The sequence below is a fragment of the Mobula birostris genome, chromosome 12 (assembly GCF_030028105.1).
Source record: "Mobula birostris isolate sMobBir1 chromosome 12, sMobBir1.hap1, whole genome shotgun sequence".
NCBI classification, from domain to species: Eukaryota; Metazoa; Chordata; class Chondrichthyes; order Myliobatiformes; family Myliobatidae; genus Mobula; species Mobula birostris.
The window spans coordinates 69,043,320-69,065,766 of NC_092381.1; the positions used below are offsets into that span (position 1 = coordinate 69,043,320).

At 41.3% G+C, this 22,447-nt stretch overlaps 1 protein-coding gene across 3 annotated transcripts in view; it reads right to left on the reverse strand.

Moving 5' to 3' along the window:
* Positions 1–22,447, reverse strand: part of abl2 (c-abl oncogene 2, non-receptor tyrosine kinase) — a 147,205-nt gene that overhangs the window by 10,850 nt on the left and 113,908 nt on the right. For all 3 annotated transcript variants that reach the window (XM_072274014.1, XM_072274013.1, XM_072274012.1), the window contains exons 4-7: positions 6,958–7,230; positions 3,905–3,989; positions 1,172–1,349; positions 560–744 (exon numbers count right to left, since the gene is read on the reverse strand). In XM_072274014.1, the coding sequence (XP_072130115.1) occupies positions 560–744; positions 1,172–1,349; positions 3,905–3,989; positions 6,958–7,230 (721 nt within the window). The remainder of the gene's footprint in view (positions 1–559; positions 745–1,171; positions 1,350–3,904; positions 3,990–6,957; positions 7,231–22,447) is intronic.

Genomic DNA, 22,447 nt, shown 5'->3' on the forward strand with positions numbered 1-22,447 from the left:
GACACTGCACCACACTGCCTCTGGTGAAGCACATCAACTCCGATGCCTCTCTCTTGGTCAGATGCAAACAGGCGACACCTCGATTTGAGGCCAAGTCCTCACTACAACTGAGGCCACACAGCTCCACCACATAAACTCATAAAGCAGTGAATCAGACTCACAGCATTCCACACTACCAATGTTCAACAGGATCTTGTGAGCACAAGAAAAGTAACTAAGGTAATCACTTGCGGTCAGACTGCACACTGCCTTCACTCACTGACAGCTCTCTGACAAAGGCATGATCCACATCATGTCCAGTTCCTTCAGTTTCTCCACCAACGAGCAACTCGTTGATGGGGTAGACCTGCAGTACATTAAGTTCTTGATGTCCAGCAGGGTCTTGCGATCGCAACAAATACATTTAAAAAGACAATAACACCTTTGGTTGGCCCAGTAGAGGTTGCTGCATCCCAGCACGTCTCTAGCGTACCAGAAATTGAAATCAGCACAGTATCTCTGACAAATGAAGCAATTTGTCTTGAATCCAATGATCATTAAATCACAATGCAGTACATACCCCATACATCTGATTTTATTGAGAATGTGTTGTAGGCAAGGCTTTCTGGTGCAGTCCATTTAATTGGGAATTTCGCTCCAGCATGAGCAGTGTATGTATCACCAGTCATTAATCTACTCAGACCAAAGTCTGCAACTTTCACCACGTGATTTTCACCAACAAGGCAGTTGCGAGCAGCAAGGTCTCTGAAGAGATAAATCAATTAAACAGATTTAATCAACAATATGGCAAATAACATGCAGATTTCATAATAAGTTGTTTTTTACTGAATTTGTGGAAATTTCAAATACCATGCAATTTTCAAGAGTTACTCAACATGCCAACATAAAAGAGAGAGACTCCAGCCAATTATTGAACCATAATTCTGGAAGGCATAAAACCATAGGACACAAGAGCAGAATTATGCCATCCGGCCCATCAATTCTGCTCCGCCATTCCATCATGGCTGATTTATGATCCCTCTTCGCCCCATTCTCCTGCTTTCTCCCTGTAATCTTTAATCAAGAACCTATCAACCTCCACTTTAAATACATCCAATGACTTGGCCTCCACAGCAACGAATTCCACAGATAAATAATACAAGAGTACTTTGTATTATTTAGTATGCCTGACCTGTGAATGAAGTTCTTTTTCTCCAGGTACTCCATGGCAGAAGAGATCTGTGTAGCCATATATAAGAGCACCACAGCGTTCACCTCCTCCCGATTGCATTCACGTAGATAGTCCAGTAAATTCCCATGTGGCATGTACTCAGTAACGATGTAAAAAGGGGGTTCCAAAGTACAAACACCTAACGACATAAAATCACACATTATTTTCATTGATAATCCATGTGTTTACGCAACTTCATGGGCAGCTGCACAAAAAAAAATCATTATTTTTATTTGGAATTTTATAAAGACATAATTGCCTAAACTTAGGATAATGTTTTACAAATGTTTATTCACATAATGCTAGGTTGTCCTTAAGTATTTAAGAAAAACAAAGGATTTATCGCTATTGCTGTGGTAAGTCCTATAACCTATTAGGTCATGAAAAGCAATAAGATATTGACCACCTAATTTGCATTTGAAGATACAGGGGAAGTTTGGGTTGGCAACAAGATCTCCTCCACCCTCACCACCAGCACAGGTGCACAACAGGGCTGTGTGCTTAGCCCCCTGCTCTACTTATTTTATACTTATCATTATATGGCTAAGTATAGTCGCAACGCTGTATTTAAGTTTGCTGACAACACCACTATTATTGGCTGAATCAAAGGTGGTGACAAATAAGCATATAGAAGGGATATTGAAAATCTAGTTAAATGGTGACAAAACAACCTTTTACTCCACATCAGCAAAAACCAAAGAAATGATTTATGACTACAGAATAAAGAAGCTGGAGGATTATGAACCAGACCTCAATCATTCAGGGCTTATCTAGATAATTTTGAAACATTGTAAGAATACTTGCCTCCACCACTCTCTTCAACTATGTATTCTAGATTACAAGCACCCTCCAGATGGAAAAAATTCTTCTACATATTTTATTTGTTATCCTTAAACTGGGTCCTCCAGTTTTAGACACCTCTACAATGGGATTTAGATCCATAACCTTCTAATTCAGAGGCGCCACTGAGTCAAAGCTAGCACTATATCCTAGTGGGGAAAAAATGCAGCATTCATATTCTTCACTTAATGAACAGGTCCATTAACATTCATTATTGATGAAATCAAGATATTGCCTGAAATGTTTGCAAGATTTAACATTTAATATGCAGCATGAACAGAATATGTGGGTTACAAAACTTGAGCATAATCACTGGAACAGTTCATAATTTGCCAATTAACGTTTTTATCCACACATCCATGCCATGGCCACTCAATTTAAAAACAGTTACTACCGTCAGCCACCTCCACCACCACCACTACATACACTTCACCAAGCATCACCTGATGTACGTACAGCCAGTCTGTGTGTATAGGCTATTTGTACATTCTGTTATAGAGGATTGCTTTTATATTTATTGTGTTTTTTTGTTTTTTAATTATCTATCTATTTACTACTAAAACTATCATGCTCTGTCTGTTTGTGACCTCCAATTAGCGCAAACGGTGCATTACAGCGGCACTTTTTTTTGGCTCAATCGAATTAAAATACGCTAACTTACAGAATGCAGGCAAAGTTCAGGGTTATATATTCGTATAAAATTGCTCCTTCGCAAAAATCAACAGGCTCCCTTTTAACCTGAGAGCCAATCCGCCATCATGGAAGTTGGGAAGCAACAGCCTGACACATGCGCACGGCCAGCCTCAGCAGCGACACCTACTGGAGCAAAAGGGCAGGGCAGCTCTATTTGGAAAGGTCACATTCTGCTAATCACCATCAGCATGTGCAGGATTGGGACAGACCTAACTGCCACCCATCAATAAGAGATAATTAAATCTTATTGTAATCACGTACTTCGAGACACCCATAAAACCCTTTGCTGCAGTCAAAGGACAGCGGTGACTATATCAAATCCATTTAGGAGAGCGCCAACCATATCATCAAGAATAATCAGCATCCTTTGGTGTTACTGCTTCGTATCTTCTACCCAGCATTAGGGTTAAAAAAAAGGTCAGCCTAATTATGCCGCATGGAAAGGGAAGGGGGACATTATGGTCAGGAGGTGACACCAAACATCGTCAGAAAGCGGCAAGGAGAGGGAGAGAACAAGAATCGGATGAGGCCAGGGCCCCATAACTCCAGGATCAAAGAGTCAGGACAAAAAAAAGATGAGAAAAGAGGAGACAGAGGAGGAGAGGCATGCATGTCTCCAGGATCAGAGACAAACAACAAACAGCAGAAGAGATGAAGAGACAAGCAATGAAAGGGCTGTACATCTCCAGAATGACAACGAGAGGCACAAGGGTGGCAGATAAACCAGAAGTGATGCCATCAAAAGTGTCCTTCGTTAAATGAGGAGCAGCTATATCTGCTTTGCTACGCTTCGTTCTTCTTTAATAAACTGAGGTTTTCTACTTCAGTTTCCAAAGCAAAGCGATACCAATAGCATTCAGGAAAATTTAATGTTCATTCTGGTCACATCAGACTGCACTATCCTTCTCTCAAAGGGTGCCCCAACGGGTCACCCTGTGTCTAGTGGTCTTTATGCTTATTCTGTTTTTTTCTGCTGTATTAGATTCAGAGTAACAATCATTTCATTCTCCTTTAATGAAGAATAACAATAAACAATCTTGAATCTTATTCCCTAGGCAAAGGATTGGCAGGGAAGAACTTAAAGTGTTCAAAAAACAAGTCAAATTGTGAAATGCACTTTTATTAATGTAGGGATCAGAAGAGGCTTCAAAAAATGCTTACCCAGAAGTTGGACTAAGTTTGGATGTTTTATTTCTTTCATTACAGCAGCTTCTTTCAGAAATTCCTCCACCTCCATTGTGTCCTCCTTTAAAAAAAGTAGTTAACATAAGCCACGAAACATAATTGCAAATACGTAGACACACACATTAAAAGGCCATTACAAATAATATGATCATATTCTGATGTAGATTTCTTTTGTTACATCAACTTACATTCTTTTTTCTGTTCTTTTGGTCTACTCAACTTTCTCATTGGCAGATGTCAATCAGTGAGGATTGGTAACAACTTCCCCTCCTTGATGATCATCAACACAGGTGTGCCTCAAGGCTGCGTGCTTCGGCTCCAGCTCTACTCTCTAATAATACATTACTTGGCTAAGCATAGCTCCAATTCCATATGGAAATTAACTGACAACACCACCATTACTGGATGAATTACAGATGGTTATGTCCATGTACAGGAGCAAGGTAAGACACCTGGCTAAGTGGTGCCACAACAACAACCTCTCACTCAATGTCATTAAAACTAAAGAGCTGATTGTTAAGTTCAGGAAGGAGAAAGAGCAAGAACATGCCCCAGTCTAGATTGGAGATTGGGGGCAGAGTGAGTCAGCAGACTTAAGTTCCTGGCATATCAGGCGATCTGTTCTGGCCCAACACACTGATGTAATTACAAGGAGTATGCACCAAGAATCTTACTTTCTTTGGAGGTTCCACTTGCTACGAAATACTCTTTAACAAACTTCAACATACATTCTGTTGAAAGTATCCTAACTACTGCATTCTGAACGTAAGCAGCTGCAGAGTGTAATGGACTCTACCCAATATATCCCTCCTTACCATCAGTAGAATCTACAGTTTCAAGGTGGCAACATTTTACATCATCCAGTCCATGCCATCTTCTAACAGCTACCATTGGGTAGGAGGTACAAACCCTTGAAGTACAACACTATCAGGTTCAAGAACAGGTACTTCCTTTCAACCATTTGGTTCCTGAACCAATTGCACAAGCCTAATCTCTGCATTTTGGCAACTCTATGAACACTTTGAAACTTTGCGCTAAAATGGACTTTTTTTTGTTCTAATGTTTCTAAAATGTGTGCATATTTTATGTTTAACTTATGATTTTCTTGTGAATGCTGTTCATATGATATTATGTGCCTGAGATGCTGCTGCATATAAGCTTTAATTGCACCTGAGTATTTGTGCATATGATAATAAATTGTACTTTGACTGTACTTGTAAATTCTACTTTGATATTAGTAATAACTGTACTAACACGAGACAGCATGTGTGCTATTCATTAAAATATGCAAGGTCATTAGCTGAACATAAATGAACACCACATGACAGGTTTCGTCCACATTAGATTTGGCTGGACTTCATAAGGCATTCTTGGCCCCCTACTTTCATCTGCCAAATCTGCTTGGTTTTCCAAAATCATTCCAGAAAGCAAAGATGACCCTCTCCTCTTTTTCTCCTGAAAGCAATTGTCTTAAACTCTGCTTCCTTCTCACCCATTCTTACTGCCAATAACAAAAATGAACTCAGCAAAAAACAGAAACTTGCTCTAATATTAAGAAAATCAACGCCATTATCTTCAGTTTCAGTAAAAATCTCAATTCCCTAACCACCAATTACATCATTTTTCCAAGTAGACATATGAATTCTGTTGAGGAAGTTTGGACCTCAGGTCAATGCCTCTTCAAGATTTTATATTTCCTGCTCAGTACATCCTCAAGATCAGCCTTGTTTAGCTTGTTGAATGCTTAAATGCTCATACATGTTTACATTATCTCTAGGGCCCACTATTTTGTTACATGCATGGCCAGTCTCCCTCATGCTACTTTCCATAAACGTCACTCTAAACATACTGCACTTGCTCCGACTCATTCTCATTTCTCCAGTTCTGACTTGTGCTGGCCTTTTAAAAAAGAATTCTCAGTTAAGCTTTCAAATCTTTCAATTTATGTACAATGCAATCTCTTCCAGCTTTAAAATCCTCAAGACACACCTTGTGATTTTGGCCTCTTGAGCATCTGAATTTATTCACACCTTCACTGATATTCATGCCTTTGATAGCCAATGCCCAAACCTCAAGAAATCACTCTCAAAATCTCCCGACTCTACCCCTCTTTATTCCTTAAAGTAGCTCCTTGAAGCCCACCTTTCCATTTACCCCGAATATCTTACATGGGAAATATTGCCTTTTTTAAAAAATACTTCTCCAGTGAATACTAAAAACACAATATACAAAGAAGTCATAATGGCTGTTGGAATTTCAACCAAAAATGTGCACTGGCTCACCCATGCACTGTATACTCCTCCACAAGAAGATGGGCTGGATAACCGATTTCTGCAACAGAGTTCTTTTGTGTCTGTAATATGTAACTAATACCCTCAATGTCACTCTTGCTATCAATTTATGCTGAGGCAACAGCAACCCAGTGAAAGCAGATAGAGGATAAAATTCAAAGATGTGCCAAAAAATTGCAATATTCCACTGACTCGTGGAAATGTCTGAATCATCACTGAGGTAAGCATTGCCTGTTCACTGATAGAAACCATACCCATCCCTGTCTAATAGAAAGCCCATAACAATATTAAGTAATATGGGGGAAAGTGTTCACTTTGCTTAACCCCTCCCATGATAGTGATGAGCCTGGACATTTTTGAGCTACGTCTTACTAGTGCAGTGGTTACCTGGGTGATGCTACCACAGCTCGGGACGCTGGAGTTCAGAGTACAATCCTGGCGTCCTGTGTAAGGAGTTTGTACATCCTCCTCATGGGTTTTCTCTGGATTCTCTGGTTTCCTCCCACAGTCCAAAGACGTACATGTCAGCAGATTTATTAATCATTTTAAATTGTCCAGTGACTAGGTTATGGTTACATCAGGGGTTGCTGCATGGCACGGTTCGAAGGGCCAGAAAGGCCTGATCCACGCCATATCGCTAAATAAATAATCTCACAATCCACTGCAATTTAATCTCATAGACTGAGTGTTACAGCAAAATCTTATTTGCCTGTGTAACAGTAGAATTTTAACACTTACCTTCAGTGTTTTAACTGCTACGGTAAGACTGTACTTCTTCCAGACGCCAACATATACCTCCCCGTACTGCCCTCCGCCTAGTTTGTGTTTCATCGTGATGTCAGTGCGTTCCATCTCCCATTTATCATGTATGGGAGAAACTCCGTAAACAGTGGGCTTGTTGCATTTTGGAGCAGGGTAGTGCAGGGTTGTGACCAGCCCATCGGCCACGGTGGAATGGTGATGAACAAGCTCTGCCAAAGTGTTAAAACGACTCTCTGCTGTTACGTACACCTGAGGGAAAAAGACAATGGGTTGCTTTTGCTGCAGAGTGAAGTAGTTCTAAAAGCTACAATACTTTTCAAATACACTGAATTTCTAAAACTTTGCTGTACTGTATGAAGAAATGCATTGTGCATATGGATGAAATAATAGAGAGATTACAGCTTATCTTACTTTCCATGATTGAATTCTATTACAATTTGGAAAATGGCCCATTAAGCAAAATCATAATGACTGACTTCACCTTGTTTCTGTCTCCAGTCTATGCAGCTCAGTGAGTGCTTGAGCTATGCACACCAGAAAGAGGAGAAAGCTGGCAAAGTGAACTAATTTAAGTAGGAAATAGATCTTACTGGAGGTCATAAATCCTAGCACAGCAGTGAATTACCCCTCCCCTACAACAGATGCTTTTCATCAAAACATATTTCCCAATTAGCTCACTTAAGGGAAAATAACTCCTCCTTAATTTTCTACACATTAACTAAATGTTAAAGGGTTCAATATTTGTAAATTAGAATACTAACCCTCTATCACCTCACCACTTTCAAACACAAGGCAATGCTTTAATGTGAAAAGATTACCACACATGGCTGAAAACTAGGAGCCTTAGGATATTTCTGTGCAAGGAATATTGTAGATAAGGAAGATAAACTTACAGCTTGGATAAGCGTGTGCAATTATGATGATATAGCCATTAGTGAGACTTGGTTACAGGACAGGCAGGGCTGGCAGCTCAAAGTTTCAGGGTTCTATTGTTTAAAACATGGTAGATGGAGGGAAGGGTGGCATAACGCATCGGGGAAAATGTCACAGCAGTGCTCAGATAGGACACACTGAAGGGCTCATCTATCAAGGGTAATATGGCTGGAACTGAGTAATAAGAAAAGGACATCCATGTTAATGGGTGCAAATTAGTCAGTGGGATTTAAAGGAGCAAATTTGTAGAGATCAGACAGTTTCAAGAACAAAACTCAGGGGTAAATTTAACTTTGCGCACATCTATGAGACTCAAATTTTGTAAAAGGACAGGATGGAATACAGTTTGTTAACTGTGTTCAGGCAAGTTTTCCTAACTAGTATATTGAGGCCCCAACAAGAGAGGGTGTGATACTGGATCCTCTCTCAGGGAATGAAACAAGGCAAAGCAGACATCAGAAGTGTACGTAGGGAACATTTTGGATCTAGTGATCGTTATTCCATTAATTTGAAGATAATTATGGAGAAAGATAGGACTGGTCCTTGGGTTGAGAGAAAGTCCAATGTTGATGGTACCATGAGAGATCTAACAGGTACGGATTGGCATAGGCTGTTTTCTGGCAAAGAGATGCTTGGTAAGTGGGAGGCCTTCAAAAGTGAAAATATTGAAATTACAGAATATGTATGCTCGTGTTAGAATAAGAAGCAAGGCTAAAAGGTTTATGGAATCTTGGTTTTCAAGGGATACTGAGGCTTAATTAGTTAAGGAGGAGGAGATACATATCAGGTATAGGCAATTTGGATCAAAGGAAGCGCATGTGGAGAAATGCAAGAGAACATTTAAGAGAGAAACTAGGAGGGCTAAAAGAGGACATGAGGTTGCTCTGGTAGACAAGGAGAAAGACGTGTGTGCAGTGTGTGCATACAGAATGACAGCAAAGGATAAAATTGGTCCTTCTGAAAATCAGCAAGGTGAACAACTATGCATGGAGTGGAAAGAGATAGAGGAGATCTTACAATAATTTTTCTGAAAATGTTTTTACTCAGGAGACAGATACACTGCAAAGGAATAATGAGATCATGGACCGCATCCAGACTATGGACGAGGAGGTCCTTGCTGCTTTGAGGTAAATTAGGGTGGATAAATGCTAACAAGCTGTTCCCTCGGATCTTGTGAGAGGCTATTCCAGAAGTTGCGAGGGCTCTGGCAGAGATATTTAAAACATCTCAAATGAGTGAGGTGCAGGAGGACTGAAAGATAACAGATGTGTGTGGTACGTCGTATCTAACTAATTCTAAAGAGTTTTTTGAGGTTTCAAGGAAGGTTGATCAAGAAAGGTAATGGACGTTGTCTACAGATATTAGCAAAACATTTGATAAAGTCCAGAAGGTGACCACCATAACACAGGAACAGAATTAGGCCATTCAGCCCATTGAGTCAGCTCCGCCATTTGATCGTGGCTGATTTACTTTCCATCTCAGCCCAATTCTCTTGCCTTCTCTGTTACCTTTAACACCCTTACTAATCAATAACCCATCGACCTCCACTTTAAATATATTCAATGACTTGGCCTCCACTGCCATCTGTAGCAATGAATTCCAGATTCACCACCTGCTAGCAAAAGAAATTTCTCCTTATCTCTGTTCTTAAGGAATGTCCTTCCATTCTGAGGCTGTGCATGCTGGTCCTAGACTCTCCCACGATTGGAAACATTCTCTCTATGACCCTCTATCTAGGCCTTTCAATTGTGATGGAAATTTACAGTTCTTGGACAGTGGGCCTCTTGATGTTTTGCAAAACCCATTTTCCAAACAAGCAGCTGCCACTTGTAAGATTACAAACAGAACCTTCCAACTAATATGTTTTGTTTAGTTTCAGGTCATTAAAAACGGGAGTCAGTCTTCAGTTCTTAAAGCGTAAATAGGAAGGTTTGTAAGATGGAACTGATGAAACATAGCAATGCATTGTGGGCAGCTTACAAAACTTTGAAATATATTTCTGAACTACTCTCACTGCAATCTACAGCCTGTTATTTCCCTTGAAGTAACATACTTTTATGGTAACAGTCTTTATAGTGCTTGGATGCAGCAGTGTTGCCACACTCTTGCTCACCTGACCTGGAACATCTAATGATTAAGTGCCAGCCTTTCAACTTTGTTTTCCTCAGTGATCCTGACCGTAGTTTACATACTGCCTAAGGTGACGTTATCCAGGCACTTAAGATACTGAGTGTCACCATCAATGTACAAGAAACAGCACACCCCAATGACCTCCAAATTATTGTCGAGAGCTTCATTCAGGCCTGTTTGAAGAAACTTCTGTCCAATTATAATCAACATATAACCTGCAGCACCAGGATCCCAACACATTCAACCACTGCTACACGATTAGGAATGTCTACTATTCCATGCCTAAACCGCATTTTGGGAAATCTGATCACTTGGCTGTCCAACCTGCAGACAAGTAAAGGCTAAAGAGCAAGGCTCCAGAACTAAGGACAGCAAAGAAGTGGTTGAGGAGGGGCGGAGGGACGGCTAAGGGATTGCTTAGAGTTGGCTGACTGTGCCGTGTACAAGATCAGAATGAATGCACCATGATTGTCACGTACATTATAAAAACAGTAGTAGATCAGAATCAGGTTTATTATCACTGGCACGTGTCGTGAAATTTGTTAACTTAGCAGCAGCAGTTCAATACAATACATAATATAGAAGAAAAAAACAAAATAAAATAATAATAGGTAAATCAATTACAGTATACGTATATTGGATAGATTAAAAATCACACAAAATACAAAAATAATATATATTTTAAAAAGTGAGGTAGTGTCCAATGATTCAATGTCCATTTAGGAATCGAACGTCAGACGGGAAGAAGCTGTTCCTGGATTGCTGAGTGTGTGCCTTCAGGCTTCTGTACCTCCTGCAAAATCATTCAGCATCTTCACCAACCAGAAATCCTGGATGAACCATGAGATCTGCAATCTGCTGAGGGCCACATCAGTGGCATTCAGGTCTGGAGACCAAGTAAAATAGAAGACATCCAGGGATAATCTCTAGAAAGCCATCTCATGGGTGAAGTGGCAATTCCAGACCAAACTTGAATGACTAAAGGATGCGCAACAGCTGTGGATAGGCCTGAATGCAATACCTCCAACAAAATGAAAGCAAGTGGCATAGGTGACAAGCTTTCGCAGAGGAGTTCAATGCCTTTTATGCTTGCTTTGAGCGTCAAAGCATGGAGGTATCTTGACAAACTCGCACAAACCCCCCACCAGCTCCCTGATGACCTGTGATTTCAGTCTCTAAGGCCGAAGTGAGAGCATCCTTAAAGAGGATGATTCCAAGGAAAGCATCTGGCCCAGAGTGGGTACCAGGCTGAGCAATAAAGATCTGTGCTGATCAACTGGCTGAAGTGTTCACTGTTATCTTTAACCTCTTGTTTTGGCAGGCTTCAATTACACTGGTCCCCAAGAAGAACATGGTAACCTGCCTCAATGACTAGTGTCCAGTAGCACTTATATCCACTGTGATGAAGTGCTTTGAGAGGTTGATGATGAAACATACCAACTCCTGTGTGAGAGAAGTGACTTGTATTCACTCCAATTTGCCTATTGCCGCAACAGGTTCACAGCATATGCCATTTCACTGGCTCTTCACTCAACCCTGGAAAATCTGGACAGTGAACATGTGTACATCAGGATGCTTACTGACTACTATTATCATCCCCCAAAAACAAATCAATAAACTTGAAGACCTCAAAATCTCCTTGTGCAACTGGATCTTTGATTTCCTCACTTGCAGACCCCTGTCAGTTTGGATTAGCAACAACATCTCCTCAATAATCACCATCAGCACAGTTGTGTGCTTAGCTTCTTGCTCCACTCACTCTACACTGATGACTGCAAGGCTAAGCACAGCTCCAATGCCATATTTCAGTTTGATGATGACACCACTGTCACTGGCCGAATCAAAGGTGATGATGGATCAGCATAAAAGGGGGAGATTGAAAATCTAGCAACGCACATCAAAGTTGCTGGTGAACGCAGCAGGTCAGGCAGCATCTCTAGGAAGAGGTGCAGTCGACGTTTCAGGCCGAGACTCTTCGTCAGGACTAACTGAAGGAAGAGTGAGTAAGGGATTTGAAAGTTGGAGGGGGAGGGGGAGATCCAAAATGATAGGAAAAGACAGGAGGGGGAGGGATGGAGCCAAGAGCTGGACAGGTGATAGGCAAAAGGGATATGAGAGGATCATGGGACAGGAGGTCCGGGAAGAAAGACAAGGAGGTGGGGGGGGGGTTACCCAGAGAATGGGCAAGGGGTATATTCAGAGGGACAGAGGGAGAAAAAGGAGAGCGAGAGAAAGAATGTGTGTATAAAAATAAGTAACAGATGGGGTACGAGGGGGAGGTGGGGCATTAGCAGAAGTCAGAGAAGTCAATGTTCATGCCATCAGGTTGGAAGCTATCCAGACAGAATATGAGGTGTTGTTCCTCCAACCTGAGTGTGGCTTCATCTTTACAGTAGAGGAGGCCGTGGATAGACATGTCAGAATGGGAATGGGATGTGGAATTAAAATGTGTGGCCACTGGGAGATCCTGCTCTCTCTGGCAGACAGAGCATAGGTGTTCAGCAAAGCGGTCTCCCAGTCTGCATCGGGTCTCGCCAATATATAGAAGGCCACATCGGGAGCACCAGACGCAGTATATCGCCCCAGCCAACTCACAGATGAAGTGTCGCCTCACCTGGAAGGACTGTCTGGGGTCCTGAATGGTGGTAAGGGAGGAAGTGTAAGAGCACGTGTAGCACTTGTTCCGCTCACAAGGATAAGTGCCAGGAGGGAGATCAGTGGGGAGGGATGGGGGGGACGAATGGACAAGGGAGTCGCGTAGGGAGCGATCACTGCGGAAAGTGGGGGGGGGGGGGGGGAGATGTGCTTAGTGGTGGGATCCCGTTGGAGATGGCGGAAGTTACGGAGAATATTATGTTGGACCCGGAGGCTGGTGGGGTGGTAGGTGAGGACAAAGGGAACCCTATTCCTAGTGGGGTGGCGGGAGGATAGAGTGAGAGCAGATGTGTGTGAAATGGGGGAGATGCGTTTGAGAGCAGAGTTGATGGTGGAGGAAGGGAAGCCCCTTTCTTTAAAAAAGGACGACACCTCCCTCGTCCCGGAATGAAAAGCCTCATCCTGAGCGCAGATGCGGCGGAAACGGAGGAATTGCGAGAAGGGGATGGCATTTTTGCAAGAGACAGGGTGAGAAGAGGAATAGTCCAGATAGCTGTGAGAGTCAGTAGGCTTATAGTAGACATCAGTAGATAAGCTGTCTCCAGAGATAGAGACAGAAAGATCTAGAAAGGGGAGGGAGGTGTCAGAAACGGACCAGGTAAACTTGAGGGCAGGGTGAAAGTTGGAGGCAAAGTTAATAAAGTCAACGAGCTTAGCATGCGTGCAGGAAGCAGCGTCAATGCAGTCGTCGATGTAGCGAAGGAAAAGTGGGGGACAGATACCAGAATAGGGTTGGAACATAGATTGTTCCACAAAGCCAACAAAAAGGCAGGTATAGCTAGGACGCATACGGGTGCCCATAGCTGCACCTTTAGTTTGGAGGAAGTGGGAGGAGCCAAAGGAGAAATTATTGTGACGAAAGAGGGTTACAAAAGTACACATAGACTAAGATGTTAACTGTCCTGTGCTAGCACCAGTGGGATCAACAGTTGATCTGCCACCTGTCTTCAGGAGAGAGAGATAAGTAAGACAATGGAGCAGCATTTGGAAATGTTAATGAAGAGATGAGAGAGTTTAACGGAAGGAGACACCGGTCTAAGTATTGTCAAGACCGGCTCCTTTTGAACCCTGAACTGTTTGAAGTGTGATGGACAGGCGATACCCCAGCAGGGGGATAAAAAGGGGCAGGTTCGCTAAGACACGACACCACGAGGTAACGAGACCCTGGAAGCGGTGTGCCCCCCACAAGTCGGTGGCAGTCTTTGGAGGACTGGTCACGGGACCAGCCATAGACGCACAGGGTGGAAAGATACGGTCGGCAGGAACCTGGTGTGTGTCCGCCCTTGCCTGGGTGCCAGGTTCACTGCAGAGGAACGATCGTATCTGAAACGGAGGGGTCACAGTCGGTGACCTCAGAAGACATTATTTAGGGCTCGCCCGAAAGCTAACTGCGAGGAATATCAAAGGTCTGTTGAATCCGATTTGAATATCAGCATTCGCTCTCTCTCTCCCCAACGGCACGACGGCGATTACTGCGAACTGGACTAAACTGAACTCTGTCATTTGTGATTGAACATTTTACCCCTAGACTGCGATAGAGCTGATTGACCCTATTATCCTAGTTCTGTGTACATGTGTGTTTATTCATTGCTAACCTGTTGCATTTATATCCTTACTATTAGAGTACTGTGTTGCTTATTTCTTTAATAAAACTTTCTTAGTTCCAGTAATCCAGACTCCAACTGAGTGGTCCACTTCTGCTGGTTTGGCAACCCAGTTACGGGGTACGTAACATTATTAAGAGTAAGGACTAATTCCGCTAGACGGAGCAGAGTGGTGGAAGAGGGGAACTGATTAGCTCTAGAATCCAAAAAGAAGCGGAGAGCTTTAAGATCTTCCTGATGGGGGATGGAAGTATTATATAGGAACTGGACATCCATGGTGAAAATAAAGCGGTGGGGGCCAAGGAACTTAAAATCATCGAAAAGTTTAAGAGCGTGAGAAGTGTCACGAACATCGGTAGGAAGGGATTGAACAAGGAGGGATAAAACCATGTCGAGGTATGCAGAAACGAGTTCGGTGGGGCAGGAGCAAGCTGAGACAATAGGTCTGCCAGGACAGGCAGGTTTGTGGATCTTGGGTAGGAGTTAGAAACAGGAAGTGCAAGGTGTAGGAACTATAAGGTTGGTAGCAGTTTTTTTCCACTACTGCCATCAGTTATAAAGTACAGGAGCCACAGGACCCACAGCTCCAGGTTCAGGAACAGTTATTACTCCTCAACCTTTGGGGTCTTCAACCAAGGGGATAACTTCACAACTTCATTTGCTCCATCACCGAACTGTTCCCACAACCTGTGGGCTCACCTTCAAGGACTCTTAATCTCATGCTCTAATTATTTATTTATTTACTTACTTACTTTCTTTCTTTTTCTATTTACAAAGTTTGTTGCCTTTTGTACATTGGTGGTTTGTCCACCTTGTTGGATCTGGTCTCTCATTGATTCTACCGTGTTTCTTGTATTTACTGTGAATGCCTGCAAGAAAATGGCCCTTAGGGTTGTATATGTTGACGTATATGCACTTTAATAATAAATTTACTTTGAAGTTTAAGTTACTTAGTATTCAAGATGCAATAGTAAATTGAATTCAACATTGGCTTAGCAGGAGATAAGAGTGTGGTTGGAGATGGTTGCCTCTCTGACCTATATCCTGTGACTAGTGGCATGCTATGGGGATCGTTGCCAGGTCCATTGTTACCTATCATCTATATTAATGATCAAGATAATAATATTGTACAATGAATCAGTAATTTGTAGACGACACCAGGATTGAGGGCATAGTGAACAGCGAGGAAGGCCATCAAAGCTTAGAATGAGTTCTGAACCAGATGGAAAAATTGGTTAAAAAAATGGCTGATGGAATTTAATGCAGACAAGTATGAGGTGTTGTACTTTGGCAGCACAAACCAGGATAGGGCTTGCACAAGGAATAGTAGGGTACTGAAGTGTGTAGTCAAACAAAGGGATCTGGAAATACAGCTCCACAAGTCCCTGAAAGAGACGTCACTGGTAGACAGGGTTGTAAAGAGAGTTTTTGGCACTTTGGCCACCATAAATTAGAGCGATGAATACAGGAGTTGGTTTAATATTTTGTACACAAGATTGGAATACATCTCCAAGCCCATATTGGGTAAACCTTGAAGGCCACTCTGTACAAGGGTTCTCTTTAGCTTCCATTTTAGGAACTTCACTTCCTTTTGTACTATCTAAATTGAATAAACCAATGGTTAATGCAATAGTTAAACATATGTACGGGGCCTTTCTTTTTCATTAAATTTAAAATGGCTTCTTTTGTTATGTTATACTGAGGAATACTGAGACAGTCTCTAACTAGACAGTTGCTTGGGTTATTACAGATAGCAGGGTGCTATTAACCAATGGGTGATCATGTATCGTTTTGTTTTCAGATACAATGCTGTCTCATATGACGGTGGATGGGGCTTTTGACGGGGACTCGGAGGAGAGGCGGGGAGGACGGTGGACGTGCGGGGGTTTTTGGCGGGGAGTCGGGTGGACGTGCGGGGGTTTTTGGCGGGGAGTCGGGTGGACGTGCGGGGGTTTTTGGGGGGAGTCGGAGGAGAAACAAGGAGGATGGTGGACGTGTGGGAGTTTTTGGCGGGGAGTCGGAGGAGAGACGGGGAGGATGGTGGAGAGACGAGAAGGACGGTGGACGGGGTTTTTGACGGGGAGTCGGAGGAGAGACGAGGAGGATAGCGGATGTGCGGAGAGGCTCCGGTCGATCACTTCGGGTGGTCCCGAGCCGTGAGTCGACAGGATTCGGGTGGTCATCCGGATTCGATTGAGCTCCAACGGTTGCGCGCGAAGAACTTGGACTTTGATAAGCGTTGGCGCCTTTTTTTTTCATTACTTCCCTTTCTGCATCGAATTTATATTAATGTCATAGAATTAGTAATATCTATAAAGTGTACTTGTTAAAATTTACTGGGTGTGCTGGCTGATGATTGATGTTTGGGCTTGATTCGGACGGCAACCGACCCTGTGGGGAGTGTTGAGGCAGGTGCTGGGTGGGATTTCCCCTAGACATATACGAGCCAATATAACGGAACGTTACACATACATTGCAAATATGGTTTCAATTTTGTAAATTTTTAGGTTTGAACAAATTTATACTATCAAGCCCTATTATATCTAAATTTTTTTTTCAACCCTCAGTTCTGGACCAAGCCTTTTTGATATGGAAAACGAAAGGTATAACATGTTTTTGTGACTTATTTCTGGATAACCGTTTCATGTCTTTTGAACAGTTATCTAAGAAATTTGATTTGCCTAGATTCCATTTTTTTAGATATTTACAAATAAGAAATTTTTTAAATACTATGTTGCCTACCTTTCCGACCTCATACCCTACTGATATCATCGATAAAATTTTAGGTTTAAATCGTTTTCAGAATGATTAATAGCATCTATCTAAGATATAATTATGAAATTACTGCCAGGTATATCTGATAAAAGTAAAAATGAATGGGAAAGGGAACTTTAATTTTGCCTACCTATAGAGAAATGGGATAAAATTTTTCAATTAGTCAGTACTTCCTCTATATGTGCTAAATATACATTAATACAATTTAAAGTAGTGCACAGAGCCCATATGTCTGAAGATAAATTAGCCCATTTTTATTCCCATATAAACCCTACTTGTGACAGATGTCACTCTGAGGTGGCTTCTTTATCTCATATGTTTTGGTCCTGTCCTCTATTGGAAAAATATTGGAAAGATATTTTTGATATTATCTCAACAGTTTTGTGTTTTGATTTAAAACCCCATCCTATTACGGTAATTTTTGGATTGCCAATGGTAGAATATAGATCTTTATCTTCTTCAGCCTGTCGGATGATTGCACTTGTTACTTTAATGGCCAGAACATCTATTTTACTGAACTGCAAGGAGACCAATCCTCCTACTACATTTCAATGTTTTTCCCAAACTATATTATATTTAAACTTAGAAAAAATTAGAAGTGACATTTTTGATCCTTTGGTTAAATTTGAAGAAACTTGGAAAACATTTATTCAACATTTTCATACGTTGTAATTTGACCTTTCAGAATCCTTCTTATTAACTTAAAATATATGAATAGAGAAGAGGAGTTGACGACATTAATGAACGTGCTCCATTTAAGATATTGGTCTAGCCTTGTTTTGTTCCGTTTGTTTTTTTGGGTTTAGTATTTAGGCCTTTCTTTCTTTTTTTGGGGGGGGGGTTCTTTGTATTTTTTTTTCTTTCTATTTCTTTTTTCTCTATGATTAATTACATCATGGGTTTGGAAGTCTATTATACCTGTGTTATCTGAAATCTTTTCTGTATATGTTTAACAATAAGATTATTCCAATCTCTTTGTATCAACATTGTTATTTTGTTTATAACTTTGGAAAAATTAATAAAAAGAAAGAAAGACAGAAGTTGAGATGGTATATATGCTGGAATTTAGAAAGATGGTGAGGATGGGGGAAATCTCATTGAAACCTATTGAACTTTGAAAGGCCTAGACAGAACTGATGTGGAGAAGATGATTCCTATAATGGAGGAGTCTAGGACCAGAGGGCATATCTTCAGAAGAGAGGGACGCCCATTGAAAACAAAGATAAGGAGGAATTTCTGTAGCCAGAGGGTAATGAATCGTTGGAATTTATTGCCACAGACAGCTGTTAGGCCAAGTCATTGTGTATATTTAAAGTAGAGGTTGATAGGTTCTTAATGAGACAGGCCATTAAAGGTTACAGGATGAAGGCAGGAGAATGGGGTTGAAAGGGATAATAAAACATCCATGATGGAATGGCAGAGAAGACTTGATGGACCAAATAGCCCAATTCTGCTCCTATGCCTTAAGGGTATGTCGAAGTTGTATAATACATTGGTGAGGCCAAACTGTGTGCAGTCGTGGTCACCCACCTACAGGAGAGATATCAAAAAGCCTGAAAGAGTGCAGAGAAAATTTGCAAGGACGTTGCCGAGACTGGAGGGCCTGAGTTATAGGGAAAGATTGAAACAGTTAGGACGTTATTCCCGGGAGCATAGGAGAATGAGAAAGATCTTATAGAGGTATTCAAAAGTATGAGTGGTATAGTTAGGATAAATATAAGCAAGCTCTTTCCCCTGAGGATGGATGAAAAGAGAAGCAGAGGTCAATAGGTTTGAGGGTGAAAGGTGAAATATTAAGGGGAACCTGAAGGGGGAGCTCCTTCACTTTGAGGGTTGTGTGAGTGTGCAACAAGCTTCAGTGTAGGTGGTGGATGAAGGCTGAATTGCAACATTTAGGAGAAGCTGGATAGGCACGTGAACAAGAGGGGTATGGAGGACTATGGCTCAGATCTGGGTAGATGGGAACAGGCAGAAAAACAGGTAGGCAGGGACTAAATGAGCCAAAGGGCCAGTTTCTGTGCTGTAGTGGTCTATGACATGGGATAACTCCCTTGTTTCTTAACCACAGCTCACAAAATTTTGTATCCAATCTATCAAGAAAATAGAGCTTTCCTCTCGAAAAATAGCCTGACTAATAACTTATCATACCCCTGCTTCGCTGTCGCTGCTATTGTGCGATCGAGAATCTTCGGAGAGGAAGGCCCCAAATCCTCGGCTTTGCCTATTGCCTGTTGCTGGGGCCGGGGTCGAAGTGCTCGGCAGAGATGGTGCTCGGTGTCGGAGGCTCGAAATTTTCGGATGGACTCAAGAGTCAGCTGTGGTCGGGTGCTTCCAGGGTGCTGCATCCGCAAGTTTGCGGCGCTGGAGGTTCATGGCAGGGAGAGTTTCTCCCTTCTACCATCTGCTTGAGATGATGCAACTTTCAAGAGACTTTGAGACTTTTTTTTTTACCGTGCCCATGGTCTGTTCTTTATCAAATTACGGTATTGCTTTGCACTGTTGTAACTATATGTTATAATTATGTGGTTTTTGTAAATTTTTTTAGTCTTGGTTTGTCTTGTGTTTCTGTGATATCATACTGGAGGAACATTGTATCAATTCTTAATGCATGCATTACTAAATGATAATAAAAGAGGACTGTGTGTCCTCATAATCTAATCTAACCTAATCTAATTACCTGTGCTGGAATTCTAAAATAGAGCTGAAATTCATCTTATTCACACCAATTATGAATAAGTTCAAGCATTTTGGTCAATAGGAAAATAACATTTACTGCATTTAAAAAATGAGAATGGAGCTCACAAATTCCCATAGAATTTGATTGTTAGCAATAGCAGCGCACGTATGAATTTCAGAATGATTTCTCATCTAGCAACAGTTTCTGGGTGGGACAAGTGTACACATCACAATAATACTTTTTGTGAGTCTTAAAGCTTTCCGAAACAACCAAGCAGATGACTCATTATGTACGTTAGTTACTCATGACTAAGACACTGGGATCAACGTTCCCTCTTAATATTTTTTACAGCTGCATGGACCAACCATTGCTCTGAGCAGGCAAGTTTAAAAAAAACACAGCCTGAAAACTGTGTAGCACTTTGAAGGTAAAGAAAATTTCAGCTGCATGGTACAAAGACTATGTGCGCAGGAACATTTCAGTTGCAGCGCAGACACGCACTCACACAACTTAGAAGGAACAGTGAATGGGATGCATCCCAGTCTATGATGCCAACTTCACAAATTATCCCAGTTTATCTTAACCACTTCACTCAACTTATTAGCTCAGCTGAAATAAAATAACACTGCAGTTAGAAACTTCTATGACTGAGAACCCAAGTCTCTTTGAATCACTAAAGCAGCAATCTACTACTTTACGTGGCCTGGTTGCTGCAAACAAACTGCATGATCTCACCAATTTGAAGGATAAGTTACATCTCCAGCAAAGAAAGACTTGTCACCTGTGTACTAAGAAACACAGATTGCTAACAGAGGCAGTAGATAAACTACTTTCCTGCACCTTCCAAACAGGGCAATTTTTACTTTGATCATCTGAATCGAACTTCAAACTTCAAAGTTCAAAGTACAAGGTACATATATGTCACCATATACTACCCAGAGACTCATTTTCTTGCAGGCATTCACAGTAAATACAAAGAAACACAACAGAATCAATGAAAAACCGACACAAAGATGGACAAGCAACCAATATGCAACCTGTGCAAATACAAAAAGAAATAAAACAAAATAATAATTACAAACTAATAATGAATATCAAAAACATAGGTTGCAGAGTACCTGAAAGAGAGTTCACAGTGTGTGGAATAGCTCAGCGTCGGGGTGACTGTTTTCCTACTACCCTGACACTCCCAAAAAGGGAGATGTGGGGACCAGAAAATATTACCTTTTGTGAATGTGAAGTAATGGCACGTATAAGTGTGCATAAATAGTAGCTTCTTTCTTTATCAGATTGAATGGAATTCCTATTGTATAAATCAGATGATCTATCAGGAGACACCTCAGGAAAGGAACATGTTAAAAAAATGCAGTTCTACTACCAACAGCAACTAGCTACTTGCCTTTTGAAACTGTATATGTGTAACTTGGGGAGTGCCTTATTTTGTAACATTGAAATGAAATGCATCAATATTGCATACCTTTTACCTGATCCACTTTCACTTGAGGGTGTGGGTAACTTAAGAAGACACTGAGGCGTGAAATTGTTTCGCTATCCAAAGACTGAAAACTACTTTTTTATTGCACACAGCCACACTGAAATTCCATTGTTGCTACAAATAAAGAGTAGGCATTTCATTGTATCTACTCTGGAATGCATTCCTTCAGAACTTATGTAATAAAATCACATTTTACAATATAATGTACAGAGGAGGTAACAGAGGCGGAGGAGTTGCACAACTGATAAAGGAAATCTTCATTTCAGAACCTAGAGAGATTACACTAAATTACATCCACTGATGTAATTTGACTGGAGCGATGCAACTACACTGATGGAATTATAGTATAGGACTGCACCACCTCACCCCACCCTCCCCAATAGCCACCGAGAGGTGTAGGAACAGATAGTTAGACTGGTTTTGGAAAAGTGTAGAAACAAGATGAATTTTCATAGTGGGGACTTTAACTTCATTACTATTAGAGCACGAAGTATAGAACAGTACAGAACATTCCTGGGGGATCATTCAGAGAGGCAAGTTGGGTAGGAAACAGAAAGAAGGGGAGGGTCACTAATGGGACTGTATTATAGACTCCCCACCCCAAACAGTCAGTGGGAGCTTGAGATGCAGGTGTGCAGATAAATTGCTCATAATTGTAAGCATAATAGAGTATTAGAAGGAGATTTAATTTTTTATTGTATAAATTTGGTTACCCAGAATGTTAAGGGATTGGATGGGTGGTATTTGTCAAGTGTGTTCAGGAAAGTTTCCTGAACCTATATAATGTCTGTATAGGGTGGAATACCAGACCACCTCCTGGTAAATTGGTTTATTATTGTCACACGTACCAAGATACAAAGAAAAATTTGTTTTGCATACCATCCATATAAATCAATTCATTACAATGAGGCGGTATGAGCTAAAGCAATAAAAGAGTGCAGAATAAAGTGTTAAAATACAGAGAAAGTATAGTACAGGTAGATTATAAGGTAGGTAATAGTGTAGACAGAGTCAATGGAGGGAAGGCTGTTTTTTGTGATGTGTTCAGCTGTGCCCACAACTCTCTCCAGATAGGATGCTTTCTAAGGTGCATCGATGAAAATTGGCGTGGGACAAATGGAACACGCCAAAGGACATAGAAGTGTTGAAGAGCTTGCTTGGCCAATAGCACCTACATAGTTCAATCATGGCAAATTC